We start from the raw sequence: 26361 nt of genomic DNA on the forward strand, positions 1-26361 counted from the left end.
TATGAACAAAAATATATTTTCTAGTATCAAAATGCTCTGTATCTGAATATTGGAAATATGCTTTTAAAAGTTCCTTTTGCTCAGCTTGAAGGATTAGTGGCTGCTAGCTGAGCAGTACTGATATGCAAGATTTTGGCAGTGCAGGCTGGTCCATGCGGGGGGGTGAATCTTTTTTGGAAAGAGCTGTTAACATAAGTGGTTGGGGTGGTGAGACAGAAACAATGAAAACAAGATTTGCCGGTAGTGACTGGTAATAGCAACATCTTCTGTCAATCAGTCTTACTTTTTCCTTCTTTTTCTTTGCTAATACTTTTCACTGCTTAGGAAATTTCCACAACTGGCCTTATGGCCTTGTGTTGCTACTGTTGCAGTGTTCCTTTCCTCAATGTAAGTAGTGTGATCCTGAAAGAATACTACTAATTGTTTTAATAGTAGCTTAATCATTCCCCATGCAAAGTCTCTAGTAATAAATAAGGGAAGGGAATTGAAGAAAACATATTAAATATATGTAATAATATTTGAACGATCAATTCATGTTTTTCCTTAGGCATCAGTGCATTTTCAAATACAATTTTGTAACAGTTTCTTAGATTTTTCCCATATGTAGTTCTCTTGGTACACAGAACTCATTTCAAATGTAAGTTTTTTGTTCCTGTCCTCATTTAAGGCAAGGACAAATCTGTAGTTGTCTTTAATATGAGTAGGATCAGACCCTCCATGTTTTGAATTCTCTGTGCTTAGAGAACCATGATTTACATATATGGGAAGGGCTCACAGAGGCTTGTGCTGTGACTAGTTTTTAAAAAAACAGCCCAACACTTCTTAAAGGCAAATGTGTTGCTTGCCTGTTCATGTCTGTTTAGGTTCTGAAAAACATGTTTTTCCAGGCTCTGGCTCTGACTCCAGACTCTGACAAGCCGAGAAATGATATATTTACATTTGTATCAGTGCAGATAATGAAAGAATAAGACCTTGTGTACACTGCGAAGTTTTGTCATCAAAAGCTGCATTTTGCTGACAAAATAGGGGAGGTGTATACACTACAAAGCTGTTTTTGGCGGCAAAACTGCTGTTTTGCTGACAAAACAAAACAGTCTCAATGAGCGGCATAGCTGCTGTTCATTTTTTTTTTGACATAACTGGCTTCTACCGGTATCCCACAATGCCTGCCTGACCGCTCTGCTCACTGTTTTGATCTCTGCTGCCCTACAGGCATCCGCCCCTCCCCTTTCAAAGCTACAGGAAGTATCCAATAGCTGAGTGTGCTGCTCCATTTGGGAACAAAGAGCAAATCATTAAACAGAAATGCTCCTGTTCTGCCCTGCACTAGGAACACTGACTGGGAGTGGGGGGATGGGGAGGGACTGCTGTGCTGCTTTGATGTTCCTCAGCAGGGAGAGCTCACAGAGCTGCTCAGGATGCTACTCCCTGCAGCTGAGGAGGCTGTGGGAGAACTCTGAGGGTTTCACAGAACCACAGCCAGGCAGGCACCCAAAGCACCCTGCAGCCAGTTGCACAGTGGCATAGCTACCGCCATGCACTGCTCTGTGTCAATGCAAGAACTGTTAGTGTGGATGCACTCTGCCGACACAAGGAGCTAGTGTGGCTGTGCAACAGCGGTTTTGATTAAAGCGGCATAACTTTTGCCAGCAAAACTTTGTAGTGTAGCAAGGCCTAAGAAAGATATACTATTCTAGTCAGTTCTATGACTTTATCTGTTGATTAAAAAAACCTTCTATCTTCTGTTGTCTTCTCCCATTGCAGATACTTACAGCCTGTGATCAGATCACCACTTAACCTTTTCTTTGATCACCTAAATAGATTGAGCTTCTCAAGTCTCTCACTGTATGGTCTGTTTTCCAGGCCTTAAACCATTTTTGTGCTGCTTCTTCTATAAACTCTCTACAATTTTTCAGCATCCTTCTTAAAGTATGGACACTGGAACTAGACACAATATTCCAGTAGCAGATTCATTGGTACTGTAGTTAAAGGTAATACAACCTCCTTTTCTTACTCAATATTTACTTGTTTATACATCCAAGGATTGCATTAGCTCTTTTGGCTACAGCTTCCTACTGGCAGCTCACGTTCATCTGGTTGTCAACCATGATTTCTAAGTTCTCTTTAGAGTCCCCTATCTCATAAGTACGGTTTATATTCTTTATTACAAGTTGTATGACCTTGGCTCACCTGTTAGACCTAAAGGAAGAAAAAACCATCGTACAGAGGCACAGAATATGGCCAACCGTTGCTTCTGGTGCTTTGGGTAAAATAGCACATTTTGTAGCAAATGCAGTTAGAAAAGATATGCTCTAATTCCCCCAAAGTGTGTGAACAAAAGTAGATCTGTTCCCATACAAGGCAGAACTTAAAGCAAGAAAGCCAGTGAAACCTAGAAGAAACCCTGGAGGATTCAAAATCCATTCTTCATTCATTGGATCGGTATCCGTTATTTAACAAAAAACAGAAACCCTCATTGTATCAAACTCAAGGTCAATCTTTTCAACCTGCAGATGACTACAGAAAGGGCTCTTGGAAATTATTCAATGACTATTCTTTCAGGAACAGGAAATCAGGTTCCAGAAATAAAAACCTGCAACTGTAATATCGTGTCCTGAGTCTTCAGCAAAGCCACACTTGTCAGGCTAGGTTTCAAAATCTCAGCTCAAATCTTTTGGACTTAATCCCTTTTGGGGACTGTTTGTCCCTCTCAGTGGCGTGGAATATAATTATCTTGAAAAAGTGGATTTGGAGGTTACAGAAAGCAATAATTCCATCTAGATCCATTCCATGTAGCTGCTGTGCCTCTTAGGATTTATTAGGGGGAAAAAGGTATTTTACTCTTCTTGTCAAATCTCCAAAAGAATGAAGGGGATAGTGAGAACTTTGGCCCACTCTAGGTCTGTGAAGATTGAACAAAGTCATTTGAAAGTTGGAGTTAAGAATTGTAACATCAGATCTCATTCCTTAAGTCCTCGGAATTGGTTCTGGCTCTGTACCTCAAAGACGTATAAGTTCTGTTGTCTTGTCAATTACCTTGTTTCAGAGTTGGCATGTACAGATCTTGTATGCCTGACTTTTGATATAATTGCTTTCAAGGTTTATCCGGAAAACCAGAAAGAAGGAAGCAAAGGTGCAGCTGTTAGCCCCAATTTGGGGCTGTCAGTATTTATAAACATCCTCAGTCTAATGCTGGAGCTTTCAGTGCCTCTTCCATACAAAAGGGAAGTATTTTACACCTATGCAAAAAGTCGCCACAGTTAGCTTTCTGAATTTCATAACCTTAACAGAGAAAGAGAGAAGTTTTAATGTTTCTTAGAAGTAGTTACTGGTAATTGTACTCCATCTGCTAGGCAGGCAAAATCTGGAGATTTTCTCTGGGCAGACCGCAAGCCTATTGACCTAGCATCTGCTACCTTTCCCAATGTATTGGACTGTCTCCTAACTCCCAAAAAGAGTTTTCATGATGCTGAGAACTAGCATCTCCCACTAAAAGTCAGAGTTCCTGGGTGAAATATGTGCTTAAGAGCTAAACGTCAGGCACCCATAATTTGAAACTTTACCAGAGTTTTTAACTAATGTAGTGTCTTAACTTCAATCTAAATCAGACTCAGTTTGCCACTTTCTTCCCTAATGTGTTGGGAGTCTCTAAAGTGCATAATTAAAAGCTAACTGCTCTCTGCATATTTAATCTGAAAAAACAGTAGTCCTCTAGACTGCAACTTCTGGGGAAGACCAAAGCTTGTATTCTTATCTGCTTGGACTGTCTTGGTAAATTAATATTTTACATGAAAACACATTTTGCTTTGGAGATCATCATAGTTCCTGAGCGCCTTAGGGTGCATTCGTATAGAGCCAGAACAGTCTTCACAACTTGCATCAGAAATGTCCCTGTAGTGGATATTTTCAGAGCTGATATTTGGAATACTATCCATGCATTAATATGGTATGTAATAGATTTAGACTTTTCTTTGGTGGAGTGGTGTTTAGTCTTCATTTAATCTGATCTTCTTCAGACCCACCACCTTTGTAAAGGTCACTGCAGCAAAAATCTCTGAACTGCAGTTACGGGTAAATAACCTGTCTCCCTTTTCACTTTTTCGAAGTTGTCATCTCTGATAGTAATGACTAATTAAGTGAACATTTAATTTATTGATTAAGGTTTTATAGGATGTTGCTGGGACTGGAAATATGAAGAGTTTAGAGGTTTTGCTGGAGAAAGACTTTCTCCTGCAGAATCTCCTGGCAAACTGGATGAAACTATAATAAAGAATATTGTCAGACATATAGATGTTGAGGAAGAGTCAGCATGGTTGTAGTAAAGGGAAATCATGCCTCACAAATCTACCAGAATTCTTTGAGGGGGTCAACAAGCATGTGGACTAAGGGGATGCAATGGATATAGCGTATTTAGATTTTCAGAAAACCTTTGACAAGGTCCCTCACCAAAGGCTCTCACACAAAGTAAGCTGCCATGGGATAAGAGGGAAGGTGCTGTCATGGATTGGTAACTGGTTAAAAGATAGGAAACAACAGGTAGGTATAAATGGTCAGTTTTCAGAATGGAGAGAGGTAAATAGTGGTGTGTGTCGTCCCCCCCCCCGCCCCCCCCGGTCTGTTCTAGGACCAGTCCTATTCAACATATTCATAAATGATCTGGAAAAAGGGGTAAACAGTGAGGTGACAAAACTTGCAAATGATACAAAATTACTAAAGATAGTTAAAACCCAGGCAGACTGTAAGATCTACAAAAAGATCTCTCAGAACTGGGTGACTGGGCAACAAAATGGCAGGTGAAATTTAATGTTGATAAATGCAAAGTAATGCACATTGGAAAGCATAATCCCAACTATACATATAAAATGATGTGGTCTAAATTTGCTGTTACCACTCGAGATAGAGATCTTGGAGTCATTGTGGATAGTTCTCTGAAAACATCCACTCAGCGTGCAGTGGCAGTCAAAAAAGCGAACAGAATGCTGGGAATAATTAAGAAATGGATAGATAATAGGACAGAAAATATCATGTTGCCTCTATATAAATCCATGGTACGCCCACATCTTGATTACTGTGTGCCGATATGGTCACCCCATCTCAAAAAAATATGTATTGGAATTGGAAAAGGTTCATAAAAGGGTAACAAAGATAAGGGGTATGGAACGGCTTCCGTATGAGGAGATATTAATAAGACTGGGAGTTTTCAGCTTGGAAAAGAGATGGCTAATGGGAGATATGATTGAGGTCTATAAAATAATGGCTGTTGTAGAGAAAGTAGATAAGGAACTGTTGCTTACTACTTCTCATAACACAAGAACTGGGGGGGAGGGGTCACCAAATGAAATGAATGGGCAGCAGGTTTAAAACAAATAAAAGGAAGTATTTCTTCACACAACACACAGTTTAACCTGTGGAACTCCTTGCCAGAGGATATTGTGAAGGCCAAGACCATAACAGGGTTCAAAAAAGAACTAGATAAATTCATGGAGGATAGGTCCATCAATGGTTATTAGCCAGGATGGGGAGAAATAGCGTCTCTAACCTCTGTTTGCCATCACTTGATGACTACCTCTTCTGTTCAGTCCTTCTGGGCCACATGCACTGGCCACTGTCGGAAGACAGGATACTGAGCTAGTTGGACCTTGTCAGGATTCAATTTAAATCGTTGGTCAGTAAATCTTGATTTCATCTGACACAGATACCCATCGTTAGCTGTTGGCCAGCACAGCCTCCGATGCACCTAGCGCCTTCAGGGATCCCAATCTCTGCAGGCCCAAGATGTGGGGAAAGTCCTGGTCCTGGTGAGGCAGAGCAGAGACCTGGGCTAGGATTGTGAGGAGCAGGAAGAAGAGGAGCCCATGGCCAGGATCTTGAGGAGGAAGATGGGCCCCTGGCTGTGGGGGAGGTGATCCTGTTGCTAAATGGCTCCCGCTTGGGGATGTCCCCCATCTCCGGCTGATGGGTGGGTGAGTGAGTGAGTAGGTATTGATAGTGGGACTGCAGGGGGCTCCCTGCACAGCCCCAGGGCCAAAGACAGCAGTGTGGTCTTCCCCCAGCCAGGGGCTGGCGATCCTGGCTTTGTCCCACCAGGATCACAGTCTTCTCCCATCTTACTTTGTGCCTGCAGGAATTGGGTGTCACTGCCTGTGGGGAACCCCCTGTAGTACCCAGTGTCCCAGTCCTGCTCGCTCACTCACTCATGGTTGGGAGTGTGGGAGTCATTTTGCAACAGGGTGGCCTCCTCTGCAGCTGTGGTTTGCCCTCCTTTTAGTCCTGGGGTGGTGGGGGTGAGGTGTCTCTGCTCTGCTCTGCCCTGCCAAGATCTCCGCTTTCTCTGCGTCTTGCACCTGCAGGGACTGGATGTCATTAAAGAATTATTTTCTGACCCCTCCCCCCGCCTTGATTTCCCGCAACTCTGAAAATTCAAGTAGATAAAAATAAAGTAAACAAAGCCGCATATTTTCAAAACTATTTGAAAATTAAAATAAATAAAAAATTTATATTATCCATCAAAATACCAAAAACAAATACTGAATTCTGCCAAGCTGTAATATAACTAGGGTACATAGCTTGTCTAGCAAGAATATTTTACAACCGTGCAATTTATGGTAATTCTCAATGGTTAAACTGTAGAAAATTTTAGTTAAAAGGAGTACCTTCACATTAACAGTAGTGTACTTGATTTTAAATAAAAAGTAAATGTCACAAGACTGAGAATCTCTCCTTATCACTTCAGCAAAAATTTAGAGGAACTTAGTGCATGTGTGAGTTGTACAAATAACCATGCTTAAAAAAACATGTTAACCCTTCTCTTTTTTCTATTCTTTGTCCATTTCACAAAATTAGTTATGCGTTAGCAGAGTGGACATAGATTAATGGCTACTTGAGACATTCAGCAAATGTTAATCAATTTATTTGTTTCATAATTTTGCAGATAACTTCAGGGTTCAACAGATCATCTTTTGTTGTGTACTTGTTACCTCCATTTCACCCCTCACTCTAGTATTCCTAATTTTTATTGATTAGATACCTTTCTAATAGGCTTAGGGCCGAATTCTGTTTTAGGGTAAGTACACAAAGTAATCACTGAGTTAAATGGAAATATGTGCAAATAGAACCTTTACGCCACACTACATCATTACTGGTGGAACCGCCTACTGTTACGGTTGCACAGCACGTCCTATTATAAAAATAATATATGATTGTATAATTAAAAGCTCTATCATAATGGATACAGACAATGGAGCCAAATTAAGGTTGCACAGGCAGCCTTAATTCTGGCATTTCCTAACTTCTGAGTGCTTGATTTTGCAACCTTAATAAAGTTCTTTTGACGTAGTGTTTCTGATTTTGTGTGTGTGTGTGTGTGTGTGTGTGTGTGTGTGTGTGTAATAGATATATTTTATATGCATTTATATATACTCATCAATATCTACATATAAAGATATCAGCCAGCATAATGGTAAAATATCATAATTTTGAACTCTCAATTTGGCAAAAATTAAACATGATGTGTTCGGTCTTCAAATCCATATGTGGAGTCTATGTAGTAACAGAAATCATCCTGGATCATCTAATAAGTTCTACTGTTTTCCAATATATGTTTTCTCTCTTTTTTTTTTTTTTTTTTTAATTACCTTCAGTGATCTTAATGGTAGGCTGTTTCAGTTGCTTGCTGCGGAAATAGCGAGCAGTTTTTCCCTCTTCCAATAACTGAGGTTTAACAAAAGTATTTGAGAAAGGAAAAACTTGTTTTTAGGTATAATCATATATAGCAGTAGTTTCAGAGAGCAAAACCACGTAAGAGATCAATATAAAATCTATGAGCAGCAAAGAGAGAAATTAAAAAGTTTTTCAGTACACAATAAAGAGGGATGCTCAGAAATCTTTCAAAACCTGCAGAAATATATTTTCTCTATTTTTGTCACATGCCCTTATTCTAAGCACTGTATCACTGTGCGCTTGCATGTATGTGTATATATATGTATTATGGTATATATATGTGTTGTTATGGAGAGTCTGAGACTAACCAGGGTGCATGCATGCTCATATATATAATAAAAATAATTAGACACAGTCACTACATCCAAACAGCTAGCAATCTATAAAAGACAAAAAAAATTTGAAGGGTATGGGAAAGTATCCAGATAATGTGCTTTAACCTTATTGTCAGCCACTGTTCAACCAAAGTAATTTTTTTAACTTTTTGTTGTGAGGTGCAATTCCATGTTACAAAGTACATTTTCTTTACTACTTTCATTTTATACCATTTTTATGGAAGTCAGCATTGATCTAAAAACTGAACCTTCTCATCTGAACAAGTCAATAACAATACCCCTGTCATTTTCAAAGGTAGTTATCTAAAGTTAAGCAACAAAACCCATAATTAGGCACCTAAATCAATAACCTGATTTTCATAGGTATGGAACCCTCCAGTTCCCATTTGACCTTAAAATAATTCCAATAAAACGTCTACCAGTTTGTGGTTTCTCGTGTAGGAAGGCTTGTGGTGTTTTTTGTAATCTGAACCAAAAATTACATATAATGGGAAAATAATAAGATAAATGTATAACCAATAGGCACTGTGAAATGTGTTTTGAGATGTAAAACTTAATTTTGTTTAATATGATGGCATAGCGCACAGCTGGGAATGGTAGCCCAGGCCAATGGGGGCTGTGGCAAGCAGCGGCCAGCACATCCCTCAGCCCATGCCGCTTCCCGCAGCCCCCATTGGCATGGAACGGTGAACTGTGGCCAGTGGGAGCTGCAAACGCCCGAACCTGTGGACGCTGCAGGTAGACAAACTGTCCTGGCCCGCCAGCGAATTTCCCTGGTGGGCTGCGTGCCAAAGGTTGCCGATTCCTGTTCTAGATTAAGGGTGCGGAGGCAGTGCATGGTAGTGTGGCTCGACCTGGCTAATGCCTTTGGGTCCATACCCCACCACCACATCTTTGCCACGCTCCAGGAGTTTGGGATGCCAGAGAACTTTGTGTGATCCAAGAGGTGTACGAGGGATGCAGCACCACCATTTGCTCGGTTGAAGGGGAGACCGCTGAGATCCGGAGCGGAGTTAAGCAGGGCTGTCCCCTCAGCCCCATCATCTTTAACTTCACCATGGAGCCGTTGCTGCGAGTGATCTCCAATGGCAGAGATGGCTTCAACCTCCGCAGTGAGAGGGTGAGCGTCCTGGCTTACGCGGATGACCCGGTCCTGACTGCGGATGACCCAGAGAACCTCCAATGTATGCTAGATGCCACCAGTCGAGCTGCCGATTGGATGGGGCTCTGCTTCAATGCAAAGAAGTGCGCAATTCTCCACATTGACGGCAGCAAAAGGGGCTTGGTGCAGATGACAGGGTTTCAGATCCAGGGTGAGCCTGTCATCCCCCTGGCAGAAGGGCAGGCGTACCAGCACCTCGGCACGCTGACTGATTTCCGTGTCTGGCAGACACCTGAGGACACCATCCAGGAGATCTTACAGGATGCCACCAAGATCGACGCCTCTCTGCTAGCACCGTGGCAGAAGATAAACGCCCTGAACACCTTCCTGATCCCCTGCATCTCGTTTGTCCTAAGGGGATCCGCCATGGTGAAGGTACCCCTCAACAAGGCAGACAAGATCGTCGGGCAGCTGGTGAAGAAGTGGCTGTTCCTTCCCCAGAGAGCCAGCAATGAGCTGGTCTACATCACTCACAGGCATGGCGGTGCCAATGTCCCCAGCATGGGTGACCTGTGTGACCTCGCGGTGATCACCCACGCCTCATGCCTGCTGACGTGTGCCAATGCCATGGTAAGGAACATCGCAGCAAACTCCCTCCATGACACAACAAAGAAGCGGATCGGCAGAGCTCCCTCCAACCAAGACTCCGCCACCTTCCTGAGCGGTTCCCTGGATGGCGAATTCGGACAGGACGGGCGTGACATCGCTTCACTGTGGTCCCGCACTCGCAATGACACGCGTCTCCTGGGGAAGTGCATCGGCTGCTGCTGGGAGTGGTGCGAGGAGCGCCAGGAGCTGGGAGTCCTGGTGCCGCAGATCAGGTCCGACGACAACACCATCGTCACCCCGAGCGCCGTGGTATGCTGGAGAGGACCCTGAAGGCAGCCATCCACTCACTGTACATGGAAACCCTGAAGCATAAACCGGACTAGGGTAAAGCCTTCGAACTGACCAGCAAGTGGGACGCCAGCAACCGCTTCCTCGCCGGGGGCGGCTTCACCCGTTTCGCCAACTGGCGGTTCATCCACCGTGCCTGGCTCAACTGCGTCCCACTCAACGGAGCCATCCGCCACGGGAACAGAGACAAGCGTTGCAGGAAGTGCGGCTACTCCAATGAGACCCTGCCCCACGTCCTGTGCAGCTGCAAGCCCCACTCCAGAGCCTGGCAGCTGCGCCACAACGCCATCCAGAACTGCCTGGTGAAAGCCATCGCACCGCACCTGGGGGAGGTCGCCGTGAACTGCGCCATCCCCGGTACTGACAGCTAGTTGCGACCTGACGTGGCAGTCACCAATGAGGCCCAGAAAAAGATCATCCTCGTCGACGTCATGGTCTCCTTTGAGAACAGAACCCCGGCCTTCCGCGAAGCCTGAGCTCGTAGGCTGGAAAAATACGCTCCCCTGGCTGACACCCTGAGAGTGAAGGGCTACGAGGTGCAGATGGATTCCCTGATCGTCGGAGCCTTGGGTGCTTGGGACCCCTGCAACGAGCGTGTGCTGCAGACCTGTGGGATTGGTCGACGCTACCCACGGTTCGTGCAGTGCCTCATGCTCTCAGACACCATCCAATGCTCCAGGGACATCTACATCAAACACATCATCGGCCACCGACAGTAGGTGTGAGCTGGTACGACATCGTGCATCAGCTATGGGAAAGGGACTGAGAGACATTTTCCATTGGACTATATGAGCTGGAACCATAAACTCACAACATTAAATCCCACCAAATGAGGATAAATCCATCCTCGTCATCGTATCCACTCATTATACTCCACACCTGAACATAACCATTATATGAACAACATACCCCCATATCTCAATGTCTGTACTTTGACCCGTTAAACTTTTACCCCCAATCGGGGAGATTGTAGATTATATATTCCTTATGCCACCCGTTCCTAAACCAAATTTCGTACCCCTTAATAATCTGTACCTTATTCCCTGATAACCAGAAATTTCTATGCTTAAACTCTGTACTGTTTTTTTACTTCAACAACATCTTAATAAAATTATTAATTCTGTTAGAAACCAGTCTGTCTTTCTGTGTATTTGAGGAAAAAGATAGGAAGAAAATTTTGTCATGCAGATACTAAAATTGACAAAAATTATTGTATTTTTCTTTAAATAAAAATCATACATAATGCATATCTTTCCAACCCCAAGAAATATTGTCAGTTTCTTAATAAATTCCACTTTTTAATGTAATTGATAAACATTTTCAATAGCTTATATTATTCCACGCTTGCTTAAATGTGCTGAAATCTTTGAGAACTTTTGTATTCCCAAAGAACTGCTGCCCTGAAACTTGCCTAGATTCAATTTCGTAATATTTCTTACATTTACTACAGTAAAAATTTCCATTTTTTAAATTAGATAAATCAGATAAATATGATTCCAGAGATGTGGAAAGATTGCGGCAAGATGATAATTGGGTTGAAAATTATTTAATTTGGCGTCATGATGTTGTGGATGATACATTGAAGATGATTGATGAAAGCTTTCAGTGGAGGAAAGAATACATCGTCAATGGTAAGATGTCATTTACTACTAATTAATACATTGGTGATGTATATCAGTTTCTTACTGAACTATTCCTGAGGCCCTATATACAGTTTCATTAAGTACCAATGCAAATGGCTATATAAATTCTTCTTTGTCAAGTTGCCATATCAATCACTAGTTGTGTTTTATAATTTGGTATGGCTCTGGCTGGGTTGTGAGCATTGGAGCTATTCAATAGCCTAGGGGGCCAAAGATAATTTGGAATTTGAAGGGGTTGGGTAGTTTGCTGGACTTCAGTTCTTTGTGTGTTCCTCTGGTGCAAACCTCTATGGGAATAAAAGTTCCCCTCCTCCGGTCTGAAAATTATTCAGGAGGAGGTGGTCCATACCTGGGAAAACACCTATCCTGCAGGGGTCATAAGCTAATAATTCATTATCTCCTCTACTACTGAGAGGAAAGCAGAATCTTTCCAGATTAATAAAACTAATTAAACCTGTGAAATGTGATCATTGCAGTTATTACTGTAGTGTCCAGAGGCTCCGATCAAAACAGGGTCTCATTTAGGGTTATCAGATGTCCCGATTTTATAGGGACAGTCCCGATTTTTGGGGCTCTTCCTTATATAGGCACCTATTACCCCCCACCCCTTGTCCTGATTTTTCACACTTGCTGTCTGGCCACCCTAGTCCCATTGTGCTTCATGCTGTATAAACATACATAAAGACAGCACCTGCCCCAAATAGCATACAGTCTAAATTAAGAAAAGTTGCAACAAGTGGGTGTAACAGAGCGGGAATGCAGGAGGGAGGCCAATGCTAACAAAATATTTGTAGGTCTTTTTTCCTCTAGCCATCTAAATCTACTTTGTTTTCCCCTCTCTTCCCACATAGATGCTAACCTTTTTCTATTTTAGTTTAAAACAAAAAAAGAGGAAAAAATATTAGTTTGCAAATAGGTTTATCCCTCTATTTTACAATTCATTTATCTCACACATGAACATATTCAAAATCATCAAGTTTCTTATTCTGTTTTAAGATTAAATGGTATTTTATAGTCACTTTTTTAAACAGCAAAAATAAGGATGCCCGATATCAGTTTGCTAAAATAATCCTTCTGTTTGCTTTACAGATTTGTCTGAATCTGCCCTTCCAAAATCGTTGTTTGAAAATGGTGCTCTTTACCTGCATGGATATGATAAAGAGGGCTACAAGTTGTGTAAGTTACATGCACTCTTATATTTTCAGTTATCTAGTAGTCTTTTAATATATATATATATAATTATACATGTTCATATTGGAGACTGCTAAAATGCTGGAAGCAATTACTTATCAGGAACTACCTTTGTGGAAATAAATGAGGAGATCAAGTGAATTTTCAATGAATATCTGACAAATAGATCATGGGCAAATGGTTACATTGCATTTTTCATCATGTATTATTAAGACCTTTAGCCATGCTCGCAAGTCTTTTACTAGAGAGGAAAAATCTTTAGTATTCATATTTTGTAGCTTGAAATTCAGCTTTCTCATTGTAGCGTTCATGATCCCATTGTTAAGGTTACGTTCAGTTTTCCTTCATAAACTGGGACAGGAGGTAAAGTTTTGTAATGCAGTTTTAAAATGTTCCATTAAAATGCAATGGTTTTATCTCTTTTGCTTCGAATATATAGCCATCATGAGTCTACAGGACAGTGTATTGTCATTGCAATCATTTGGTACAGCTGTAACACACCATGCTTACACATACTTGAACTGGTCACAAGTTTTCACATCACTGTTTGAATTGAACTTGTTCTGAGAAAAGCCTTGGTCCTCCATTGCTGTGTACTGCCCCTATGCAGTAATAGTATAGGCAACAAGCACTGGCATTGAAGATGCAATGGTGTAATTAGTTTTCCCTGTTAATCCTCCAGTTCTCCTGACCATCTTTCCAGGTTACCTTTGACAGCCCAGAGAACTGTGTCTGTCATATGCAGATGCTTTGGTTACCAGCTGCATGCAGGCCCAAGAATGCTCAAAATAGTGTAGTATCCACTCAGGTCTCAGATTTGCCTACCTCCTCTTGCCTCCCCCTCACCAATCTCATTGAAGGTAGCAGCACTTGAAGAGGTATGAAACGCCCCTCCTCAACTTGTTTTAAAATAATAAAATAGGGAATGAGGTGGGCGGGGATGAGAAAACAGTTGTTCATGCTTAATAATATTAGCACTTCAATGATCCCAGTTCACCTTTGTAATCTGACTTTTTTCAATGGGTATGTGTGAGGTCCCTTTTTTTGCTCCTATTATTGTATGTTTGGGAACAGTTTTCTGTTTATTTAGGTTAGGAGGATGTCTGCATCTTTGCAGTGGAAAAAGATAGACTTCATTTAAATGAAAAAAATAAAATTTTCAAAATGTAGAATATAGCAGAAAAATGCAGTGAGACCTGATTGAAAATAGCAGATGAGCCTCTGTTGTCTCCTCTCTCCCATGTGTGTTGGGAACCTTTTGTAGTGTCAGTTTATTTCAGAAGCGTGTGTATCTTTGTAAATGTAATTCTAAAAATCTACTTCATCTTTCTGTTCCTGCCAGAGTTATCTAATGACAACAGACAGTGAGAATGTTCAATATTGTCATACGGAAGTGGGCTTTTATTACTCTTTGCCTCCCACCGCGCTCCCCATTCCCTCCCAAAAAGATGTCCAATGAGCACGCTCAGAAAGTATTTTGTAATTACTTAAGCTTTATTTTTCCCCAAATCAAATATAGACAGTACTTCTTAGAAAGTGGTCTAAGGTGGATTGATTTAAATCAGCAACTTAAATCACCAAGTGGAAAGCCTCAATTTAAATGCTCCATTTTAATCAACTTTTCCATTTGTACTTCAGTTATTTTCTAAAGAAAGATGCTTCTTATTGGTTGATTATAACATATTGATTCACAACTAAATAAAGCCATTACACTAGATTTGGTGCACCTTTTTGCTACCTAGAGGGTACCCTATAACTATGTACATATATAGCAATAAATACAAGCAATAAATAGCAATTAATATTAGCGATGTATAGCTTAATTTTTCAGATTCTTATTGTATATTATTTCCATATGTTAGAGGAGTTGGTGGATTTTGTAAGAGGTCACTTAACACTTACCACTAATATGGTTCTGGTATTCTGATAACTTGTTCAAGCTTTTTTTATATACATATGTTTTCTTTGTAGTCTGGTTCAGGGTGAAGTTTCATACAAAAGAGCCTAAACTGCAGTTTGAAAAAAAGAAGTTTGTAGCCTTTTGGTTAGAGCATTATGCCAGAAGAGAGCATGGGAAGCCTTTAACAGTGGTGTTTGATATGGCTGAAACTGGAGTCAGTCACATAGTAAGCATTTTAATTATGATTTCTGTTTAGACTGTGTATAGCTTAATCAAGGCACTCCGTTCCTGTGCAGCACATTAGACCTAAATTATACAGCAAAGGTCCTAGAATCTTGATCTCATAACTGCCCCCTTCTCCCAAACAGTCATGGCAGGTGGCTTTTACGCAGCCAGGCTTTTTGTTCTGTATTTTCTCTTCCCCTTTTGAACTGAGGCAAAGGTTACTTCATTTACTGGGAGGAGAGAGGGTTACCACAGTCACATTTAACAGCAACTGTCTTCCCTACTATATCCTGACCCAATATCTGCCACTGCATCCAAAAATGCCAAATTAGTATGTTAGGTTGTTAGTATTTTTGTTTCCTGCAATGGAATGGCACCCACTTACAGCAGTTGTGAATTTGACCCATACAGCCTGCCTCTAGTTCAGGGATTGGCAACCTTTGGCACGCGGCCCATCAGAGAAATCTGCTGGCGGGACGGGATGGTTTGTTTACCTGCAGCATCCGCAGGTTCAGCCAATCCCAGCTCCCACTGGCCGCGGTTTGCCGTTCCAGGCCAATGGGGGCTGCGGGAAGCGGCAGCCAGCACATCCCTCAGCCCGCGCCTTGGCCCACTTAATGTTGAGCCTCTATTTGTAATGTAGGAATACAAATGTGACAAAGTGTAGATGTTGGGTGTTTTGTAATTTTGTTTATGGCCATGATCTAAAGCTTCAAGTCAATAATGTCTTTTGTATTATACTTAAATAACTCTCTATTTCAAGATGAAAATCATGAATTTCATTAGAAGTTTTTTTTTTTTCATTTTAAAAGGTTGTTCTCCGATAAGGCATATTTCCAACTTCTTCAGGATTTCAGTTTGCAAAGCTACAATGACTAGTTATAAATGATATTTCTTTCTGAGTGTCCTCTGCATATTCCCACACGTGGGGTGTGACAGCCAGGACAGCCTAGATGTTGGAACCTTCTCGTAGCAGTACGCATGAGAGGGCTCAAGTGTTCCTCCTGCCCTTCCCCTCAGCATTCCTGAACTTTTCAAGGGGGCGTGTCTCTCCTTGCTACCTCAGTTCCTTCAAACCACAGCAGCAGACAGTTGTGAACTGGTACAGTTCCCTTCCACTAAAAAAAGATTTAGTGCCTTTAGGGATAGTTTTTTACTATTAGGTATGGTTAGGATCAATTATAAGATAGGTTTAGATTGTTAGTCTAGGATAAATTTTGTTTTATACTTAAATCTTCTATTCCAACTACTGGTTGCATGCAGATCCAAATCTGAAAAGATCACGTTTTAAAATATGCACATCATTTCCAGTGGTATTTGTGGCATCAGATGCTTGCACTCAATGCCTAGCATGCCTGTGTGAGCTTCTCTCTTTTTTTTAAGATGTGTGAACTGCAGCACTTTTACCCTATGAGCAAGAAAGAAATGTCAGAATAGGCTACAAGTCTTATTACAAGCAGCTCTGGATGCAAATCCTGTCTGTTCTGACCCTTCTGAAGGGCCCGAGACTAAGAACAGGAGGCCAGTGTCAACTCTAGATACTTCCAGATCTAAGCAGAAAACAGTTCAGCATAAGACACCAAGCTCCCAATCCAAAGCGATCATGCTGTTGATACCAAAATCAGCAGATCCAACATCTAGATACTTACTACCTCCACTGGTGGTGGCCTTGTTCATAAGAGCCAAACCATGTGACCGCATCAGCTCTGAATACCCCGGCTCCATTGCGTGTGACAAAGCTGGAGATTCTTCACATCTCTTGGAGCAGGATCAAATCTAATGTATCCATATGTAACGAGTAAAAGCACTCAGGAGAATTTTTGCCCATTCCTTGCTTCAGAGGGTTCCATCAGATCTGTTGAAGCTTTTGGAATCGTTGTCAGTTTCTGTGGGTCTTTTGGTCACGCTTGTGATGCAAGTGCACATGGAGAAGGGAATCATAGAATGTCCGGGTTGGAAGGGACCTCAGGAGATCGTCTAGTCCAACCCCCTGCTCAAAGCAGGACCAATCCCCAATTTTTGCCCCAGATTCCTAAATGCCTCCCTCAAGGATTGAACTCACAACCCTGGGTTTAGCAGGCCAATGCTCAAACCACTATCCCTCCCCACCCCCCCCATAGGAAGGCTCCTATGAGTCACCCTCTTCCTTCAGTCTATACAGAAGACTCTCCTGCTATCGGGCTGGATTTTTATCTGAAGAGGAAGCTGCCTGTGGTACAAATGGAATATCAGCAGCTAGACCCAGAATTTGATTAATTCTTCTTTTGATGAGAATGTTGGTAGAGCTTGCAGCTTTTCCTAAATAGAATGGTGCCTATGTTAAAGCTCTTGTCACTATCTTAGAGGAGACTTCTTACCGAGTCTTTGATATTCTCAGCTCTAACTTTGAGTAAAGTCTCTGTGCTGATTTTAGATGGTCTCTGGCAACCAGAAGAATCTATCTGGTCTAATCATGCTTTTTGTCAACTGCTCTCAAAAATGCTGATAAGCTATATCAAATTCCATACGAAAGATTTATCTTGCTTACATACTCTTCCTCCTCGTAATTCATTGGTAGCAGTTGCAGTGACCAACAGGTCAAGAGGTGGACATTTGCATTCTACAGCCTCTGACAAGGAAGGCAGGAATTTGAACTCAGTGGGGAGGAAAATGATTTGTCCTTTCTTCATCCTTTGTTTGAGAGTAGCTACCAGGCAGCGATGCACTTATGGGACAAAATGTTGATGTTTGCAAAGACACTTTCTGAAGACCAGTGCAATATAGTAATTGCATTAATACAGATGGATGGACGGTAGTATAACACACTGTATCCTTTGATGTTTTTGACTTGGTTGTAAGATTGATTGCGATAGCAATCACATGGTTATGATCTTCCACTCTCTCGCCAGAGACAAAATCTAAAATAGTGCATCTGTTTTGAAGGAGATGAACTGTTTAATAATAGGAAAGATTAAAAATTACAGCCAAGATCAATGTGTCTTTTTCAGTTTTGGAGGAAGAATTCCATGGTCTGTGTTCAGGTACAGTAGAAAGCTTTATTCACCATCCTCCTTGTCCTCTTAAGCCCAGAGACATCACTCATGCGATCACAAAGCTTCCTTTGCCTACGTCTGTTGAATGTCAAGCCTGAAGTTTGATAGGAGGATCAAAAGCTGCAAACCAATTGATAATATACTTACCTCCCTACCTTTTGGAAAACTGGCTTTCTTAATTCCTTGATTCATACCGTTTCATCAGTTTGGACAAATATATTTTGAGGGTAATAAAAAAGTGTTCTGCCCAAGTTTGAAACCTATTCTCCTTACAAGATCTCCTCCTTTCTTCTCCCCTGCCCCTTTTTCAATATTCAGGGGTTTCTCCCTCAACAGTGTGCTAAGATCAAAAATCCAGACTCTGATTCAAGCAAGAGCAGTAGAGGAGGTTCCAAGGGAGTTCAGAAATCAGGGATTTTACTCAAGGTATTTCACTAATACCAAAGAAGGATGGATGTTCATCTGATATTACATGTGAGGAAGCTCAGCACTTACATCAGGAAGTTCTGGTTCTGTATGTTGACTGTAGCCTCATGTTATCCTTTCCTTTCAGCCCTAGATTGGTTTGTAGCTCTCAATTTAAAGGATACATATTTCTAGAAGGCCAAATCACTGCAAATATCTCTGCTTTACTGTTGATCATGATTATTTTCAATACAAGGTCTTAACTTGTGGCCTTTCTACCACTCAGAGGGATTTTACAAAGTTCATCTTTGTAGTAGGAGCTCGTCTTGAGACAATAGAGTATTTTTGTCTCCCCATGGTTAGACAATTGGTTTCTTAAAGCCTCATCAAAGGAGAGCCTTATAAGGGATATACTCCTTAATTGAAAATCACTTTGGAAGCTTCAAAGACTGATGAGGGGGCGCAAGTTGACTATCTTGTTGTTCGGGACCATTGGCGTTACCAAGAAAAGATATTACATATGAGGGTACAGTAATTGCAAACTATCTGTTTAGCTCTCAAATCATTACTACCTCACATCCAGAACAAAGCAATACAAGTCATCCTGGGCAACAAGAGAGCAATATATTAACTGAAGAAGCAGGGAGGAACTCACTTGTTTCAACTAGCCAAGGAGATGATCAAGTTATGGGACTGGTGTATCCACTTCAACATCTACCCAATTGCCTTGCTCTTAGCTGGCAAGGAAATGACAAAGCTGGCCAACTCAGCAGAGATCTGATGCAGGTGCATTAATGATCTCTAAAGGACTCAGTAATTTAGGATGTATTCAGTCTTTCTGAGGTTTCTGGATATAAATCTTTTCCACCAGGTAGAACACAAAGTGCCCCCTTTTCTACTTGAGAGAGGGGAGAGACAATCTCCCAGTGTTGGATGTGTTCCTTCTGAATTGGTGGGTGGGCCTGTTATGTGTTTTCTCCTCTTTTACACTTTTATAAAGAGGGTTTTACAAAAATAAGATGTGACTGGGCCTCAATTGCTCCTTCATGTGTGACACAACAGTAATATATACAGACCTTCGTCAACTCTCCAAGGGGATCTACGTATTTATGCCAGTGATGCCAGGCATACTTCTGCAACAGGACAGGAGGATTTATCACCCGAACCCTCTTTAGCTACATCTAGCTGCATTGGGTCTAACAGATGTTGAAATATCCTGTACTTTAGATGTGCAGCAAATGTTATGAACATAAGTGATGTAGATTTGTGAAGTGGGTAGCTGAAAAACATATAAATCCAGTACAGGCACTATGATTGTTCATAGAATTTTAAATATTAATTTTTGTCTCAAAATATTAGTGAACTATGATTTCATTAGAAATCAAGACAAACAGAACTAAAAACCCCTGATAAAAGGCAAAATATTCTTATCCCTAGATGTTTAACCTCCAACGTACAGAACTTATGTAACTTGCTTGTCTGTCTTCAGTGCAAGTCTGTGCTTGTACTATGTAAGAAAGGCCTAACACTGCCATTTAGAGACAGAGGTTTGTTTCTTCTGTTAGGCTGTAGCTCTTAGGAAAATCTCCTGACCCTTTCCTGAGACCCCAGTTCTTCAAAGACTTAATACAGTACATGTGCTTAACTTTATGCACTGTGAGTAGTCTTAGTGAAGTCACTAGAACAACTTTCAGTTTACAGAGTTAAACATGTGTATGAATCTTTGCAGAATCATCTCCTGAATGAGTAGCATTGCATTGGAAGTTGGGGCAGTATTTGAAAAGTAATATCCTATATATAGCCTGTGTATTTTATTGTTTTACTTTAATTGTGAACTTATCTCATAAAATCTTTATTACAAAATTCATAGTTTTTATCTAATTAGGTTTTTGAATTATAATTTGTACTACATTTATTATTTTTGCCTTTATTTTAGGACTTGGACTTCATTCGGTTCATCATCAACTGTTTTAAAGTTTATTATCCGAATTACCTCTGTAAGTAATATATATTATCCTTTCTAAGGGGGATACAATTTTATAGACTGTGTTATGCAATGTTATTTTTATTATATAAATATTCATAACTGATGAGGAGAGAGGTTCTTTTTTTAAGAGATGTGTAAATATTACTTTTTGCATGTGTGGACTGCAAAGGTAAAACCAAAGTAAAGTCGAGAAATGTGTTTGACATGCCCCAGAAACAAGGTGCCATGAGGGCTGGGTAGTTCAGCATATAAATAAGTTCAGTAGTAATGTCTTTTAGAAAAGTGAATTTATGTGCAGCATTCCCCTATCACACCCTCAGACTGGTTAGCGGAGCTAATCAACACACATTTATTAACTTAATTTTGGTTTGAAGTTCATATGTAACATATGGATTTGTATTAAAAGTAAAGAGTCTAAAACAAGTATTTTTGGAGGTACATATTCACCCAGTTGTTCCAGTTTTAGAATTTTTGTAAGCATTGAGTTAATATTTATAGATTCCAAGGCCAGAAGGGACTATTGTGATCATATAGTCTTACCTCCTGTATATCACACATGATACAATGTCTCCCAAATAATTCCTAGAGCATATCTCTTGGAAGAACATCCAGTCTTGGTTTAAAAATTATCAGTGATGGGCAGTGTTCCCTCTAATTTTTCCCACATGTGCGGAATTCATTTTATGTGCACCAATATGGAGGTGATGTGTGATGCATCACCTTCATATTGGTGCACATAACAAAATTCATGCGGTGGGGTGGGGCCAAGGAGTTTGGGGTGTGGGAGGGGGCTCAGAGCTGGGGCAGAGGGTTGGAGTGCAGGGGTGTGAGGGCTCCGGCTGGGGGTGCAGTCTCGGGGGAGAGGCCAGGGATGAGGGGTTTGGGGTGCAGGCTGTCCTGGGGCTACTACGAGGAGAAAGTATTCCCCCTAACTCTCTCCCCACAGCCCAGGTGCTGCTGTGGGGGAGAGAGGCTCCTCTTCCTGCTGTGGCAGTTCCAGGGCTTGGGCTGTGGGATAGGTGCCCCCCCATGGCTGGGTTGGGGCTGGGGCAGTGGCGCCCCTCCCCAAGCCATGGCAGGTCCTGGCTGGGCAGATTCCCTGTGCGACGCTTAATAGGCTGCTGCGTGGCCACACAGCTTACAGGGAATTTAGGTGATGGGAGAATCCACCACAATAATTAACCATTAGAACAATTTACTAATGACCCTCACTTTTAAAAATTTACACCTTATTTCCAGTCTGAACTTGGCTAGCTTCAACTTCCAGCCATTGTATCTCATTATATCTTTCTCTGCTAGACTGAAGTGTGCATTATTAAATATTTGTTTCCCCATGTAGGAATTTACAGAATGTGATTCAGTCACCTCATAACCTTTTCTTTGTTAAACAGGTAAATAGATTTAGCTCCCTGAGTCTATCATAAGGCAGGTTTTCTAATCCTTTAATCTTTCTGGACCCTCTCAATTTTTTAACATCCTTCTTGAATTGCGGACACCAGAACTGAGCACAGTGTTCCAGCAGTGGTCGCACCTGTGCCAAATACAGCGGTAAAATAGCCTCTCTGCTCCAACTTGATATTCCTGTTTATGCGTCCAAGGATCCCATTAGCCCCCTCGGCTACAGTGTTGCACTGGGAGCTCATGTTTAGCTGATTATCCACCATGACTCCTAATTCTTTTTCAGAGTCAATATTATAGTTGTGTTGTTTTTCTGTCTTGTTTCCCCTTCTTTCTTTGTCCATCTCTGTCCCTTTCCTCTTCAGTTTCAGGGTTTGGCCAAAAGTTGGAAGATACTGCTATACCAACTGGCACTCTGTAGCAGCCAAGAGGCTAAAGATTGAGTGGAAATGGACTCTTTCCTACTGTCTCAGAGATGATCCCTCCATGACAGAGTTGAGGCATATTGGTGGGGCTGTATGGGGAAAAACTTGCACATTGTCCATTTTAACCTTCATTATTAATAGATACAAAGCTTCAGTCAGTATTGCCATTTTTCTCTTCCATGACTTCTGAATTCATTTAATTTTTTTTCAAGTGAAAATGTAGCTGTAAACGTTTTAAAGTTTAGCTGTTTGAGTGCCATTTTGCTTCTTAAAATAGAAGGTATAATTCTGTTATAGTTGCTAGTTGTTAGTATTTCACACAATGAAATTATTCATTAGAATAAAGATGCATATTATTTGCATCTTTCATCTGGCATTTAATACAGTAATTTAAATGAATTCCCTGAATTCAGGATGTGGGTAACCATTCTGGCTCTTATGGGATAATTTTGCCTTTTTTGTATACCAAAACAATACATGCTATGCTTTCCAGTGGGCTTCCTAATACTTCTGTTCATCTTACCATAGGGATAGTTTTGTATACAGATGGAGGAAAGCTAATTTTTTCCTAAAGAAAGTAACCATGGAAACGGAGTGTTCTGCTTTTAATAATCCTCTAATAGTAACACTTTCTCCCCTTTTGGTTATTAATATAGAAATAATATCTTTCTTTTCAATTATCTCTTCTTCCTATTGTCTTTGCAGCAAAGATAGTGATCTTTGAAATGCCATGGATAATGAATGGTAAGTTAAAGTAAACTAAGCTAAAAATACTTTAATTTTCTGTAATAAGTTTTTAAAAAACCCTGTTCTGATATGATATTAATTCAAACATAAGAAAATGAGTTTAGGCTTTATAAAATGTTATTGTGTGTATACATAGAAATATATAACTAATGCATAGGCCAAATTTTTCTTTTAGTTAAGCACATGGTCCTTTACATTTGTCAATTATTAGGTCATTGAATGCTTTAGTGTGCAGCTTCCTGGCACAGTGTACTCTGACTCAAAGATTAAATAGTCTTCTTCAAAGTGCGATCAAGACCTGCATCCCCCTCGCCACTTGCATATCTTGGAAGCCCTCAATATGCAGATTATTTCTTGAAGCCTCCATTTTTGTGGTTCCCTGAAACCCAATCCTCTCCAGGTCCAGACTTGCTAGGCTTCATAAACATTTTTCTCCTGTGGCCAAATCCAAATAGTACATTATGCAGGCTAGGGCCTATGCATGACGTTTATCATTGCCATATATATCTATGCTGATACGTGTACTCCAGTAATCAACCTAGTCAAAACACTTGTTAGACAAGTTTTATTCCTCTATATTGCATGTGCGTGCATAGCTATAAAAATTTTTTGCTGTATGTGCATCTCTATTAAGACTACTTTAGTTTTACATTAAGCAGGTTCAAACCGCTACCATTTAAAAGAACAAACCTGCCAGAGAAATGCTTCATTCTCCTAACTTTTCTCCCACCCCAAATTTCTCCTTACCCACTTCTCCCTCCACCTTCCCTTTCCTCTCCAAAATAAATTACTGGTCTGCGATTCAAGAGGGCTAAATATTTAGTCTTTGACCTGTCACTGCTTCAGTTCATAGCCTGATGAGGTCTTAGGAAGGATGTAAGTAATCACGTTAACGTCTGGGTCATGGAATTTGAGCCAGCTTGCTTTAGGTTCATAGAGGACATTTCCAGCAATCGTTGGGAGCAAGTTACCATCAGAGACCCAAAGTCTTCCCCTACTTCAGCCACCTTTGCAAAAACGGGTTTTTGTCCGTTTCTTGCCCCCAACCCCTGTGTGTAGCATATGTCCTGGACAACTTTGAATTGTGCTGCTTTTTCCAGTAGGAAACCATGCCAAGTCCCATTCCTCCTTTCCTTTTCAGAGATCCCTTTCACAAGCAGAAGTCCTGGCCCTTATCTAGGGTAGAGCTGCTGAATGAAGTTCAATACACCCCTTCACAAGTCACTATGCCCTTGACAAGATTAGATGCTTATTTTGGGTGGGCAGTACTTCAGTTACTGTCCAAGGAGCTAGTCTCCTGTAGTGGGGCACTTGGAAAACAATATCGCAAGCAGACTGTGTACCAACAATAAGTTTTGTTGCCCAAATACATTGCCTTCACTGAGCCACCTCTTCAGTTTTGGAGCACACATCCAAATGAGGTTTCTGGGTGTAGAGGGGTACTGCTTTGGGAAGTGGGGTTGGGGGGCAGGCACACAGGATATTAATATTCTTGTTCTATGGATTGTTGTCAAGGGCACTACCTAACAGCCAACAACTACTCAAAAACATTCCATGACCAAGTGACCGAGTGCAGAACTCTTGCTGTGTGGCTCCGTAGAGAAAATACATTCAGAAGACGAGCTACCACTTGTAAATAATCCCTCTCTGCAAAAGCTAGAGGCACCTGATATTTCCTTACTTACTTACTTTTTCTTCCCCTGAAGCTTGTGAAATTGGTCTCAAGTACTAATGCAGAGGGAGGCAAATTGTACCAATGAAGAAAACTTAACACAAAACAAACCTACAGAAAATGTGTCTTGTACATAATATATGATACATTATAAAGATTTTATCGGCACACATTTATGATGACCTGTATTACTTGGTTATGACTTTGCCATTCACAGGTAGTACACCAAAGCACTCTTTGTAAATTCATGCCAATAGTTTTTTTTTTATACCACAAAATCATGGTATGTGCATGTGCTCTTTGCCTAGTGGGACATTTTATAACGGGTAAAGAAACCCTAGATGGACATCTAGCTATTTCACTGAATTCAGTGCTTAGCCTAACATTGTATGAGCATTTATTTACATGCTATCAATGGCAGATAAAACTGCAGTATTTGTTTCAGGCAGCTTATGTATTATTATTTTTTGTCTAGCTGCTTTTAAAATTGTGAAGGGTTGGCTTGGTCCAGATGCGATAAGTATGTTGAAGTTTACAAACAAGAATGAAGTGCAGGAATACATCAGTGTAGAGTATCTGCCTGCCTACATGGGTGGAATTGTAAGTATATTGAAATTTTAAAATACCTTGTAATTAATAATATCTTCATGCAGTTTTTGTGTGGATATAAATTGCATGATCACTCACTGTAGTAGAGCCAGCTAGCATTTTTCAGATAAGTGTCTGACAGTGTCCACTTGATATTAATAAACTTACAAATTAACTGTTCAATGATTTAAGTTGTTTTAAAAATCTCAACTGATGACTTTCAAATTTTTGGTATATTAGTTTTAAAAAAGCGTTTTCATAGCTCTTTTTGTAAGGTAGGAAGTAATTCTGCAACCCTAATTTGGTGACTTCATTTTGGGAATTTTAATGGTGTGAATAGGAAAAAGGGGGTTTTGAGTGTACACAACTGCTGTTTCTCACCTCCCTCCAAAGCCATGATTGAACGAAGACTCTCCAATCCTTTCTCTGGGCTTCCACCCTCTCTAGCTCCTTCTGTTACCCATCATCTCAAGTGTCCTAAAACCCTGGCGTACTTGGCAACTTCTTTAAAAGGAAAGTAAAGCCCAACTGGTTATACTGCTCTCCAGTACTGCGTTATTGTCAGCCTTATTCATACATAATACAGTGCATTCTAAATGTTGATGCAGGATAACCAACTTGTGTAAGGGGCATAAATTTGTCACCAAGCTAATAAAAGTAAGTAATTCTGTGATTTCCTATCCTTTTTCCTCAAACTTTGTAACTTTCCTTTAATAATATATATATATATATATATATATATATATATATATATATATATATATATATATATATATATATTTTTTTTTAAACCCAAGCAGGGTAAAAGTAATACCACTGCCATAGGGGGAGATAGGCAATGACAATCTGCTTTCCCCCCTGCAGCGCATATTGAATATTAATACACCATCATTAAAGAAAAACATAGCAGAATGCTATCTGAGGGACCCTCTTGAGACAAGATAGGGGTTCTGTTCCTTGGACTCAGGGATAATGAGGCATGAGGGACCCACTTTCCTAAACTCCTGTTTGGGCAGGATGTCTCTCTGGATCCTC

At 40.8% G+C, this 26361-nt stretch overlaps 1 protein-coding gene across 4 annotated transcripts in view; it reads left to right on the forward strand.

Annotated features, from left to right (window-relative positions):
- Positions 1-26361, forward strand: part of MOSPD2 (motile sperm domain containing 2) — a 60394-nt gene that overhangs the window by 5716 nt on the left and 28317 nt on the right. For all 4 annotated transcript variants that reach the window (XM_074967213.1, XM_074967221.1, XM_074967236.1 and 1 more), the window contains 6 exons: positions 11589-11744; positions 12846-12932; positions 14919-15073; positions 20446-20506; positions 23025-23063; positions 25214-25338. In XM_074967213.1, the coding sequence (XP_074823314.1) occupies positions 11589-11744; positions 12846-12932; positions 14919-15073; positions 20446-20506; positions 23025-23063; positions 25214-25338 (623 nt within the window). The remainder of the gene's footprint in view (positions 1-11588; positions 11745-12845; positions 12933-14918; positions 15074-20445; positions 20507-23024; positions 23064-25213; positions 25339-26361) is intronic.

The sequence above is a fragment of the Natator depressus genome, chromosome 1 (genome assembly GCF_965152275.1).
Source record: "Natator depressus isolate rNatDep1 chromosome 1, rNatDep2.hap1, whole genome shotgun sequence".
NCBI lineage: Eukaryota > Metazoa > Chordata > Testudines > Cheloniidae > Natator > Natator depressus.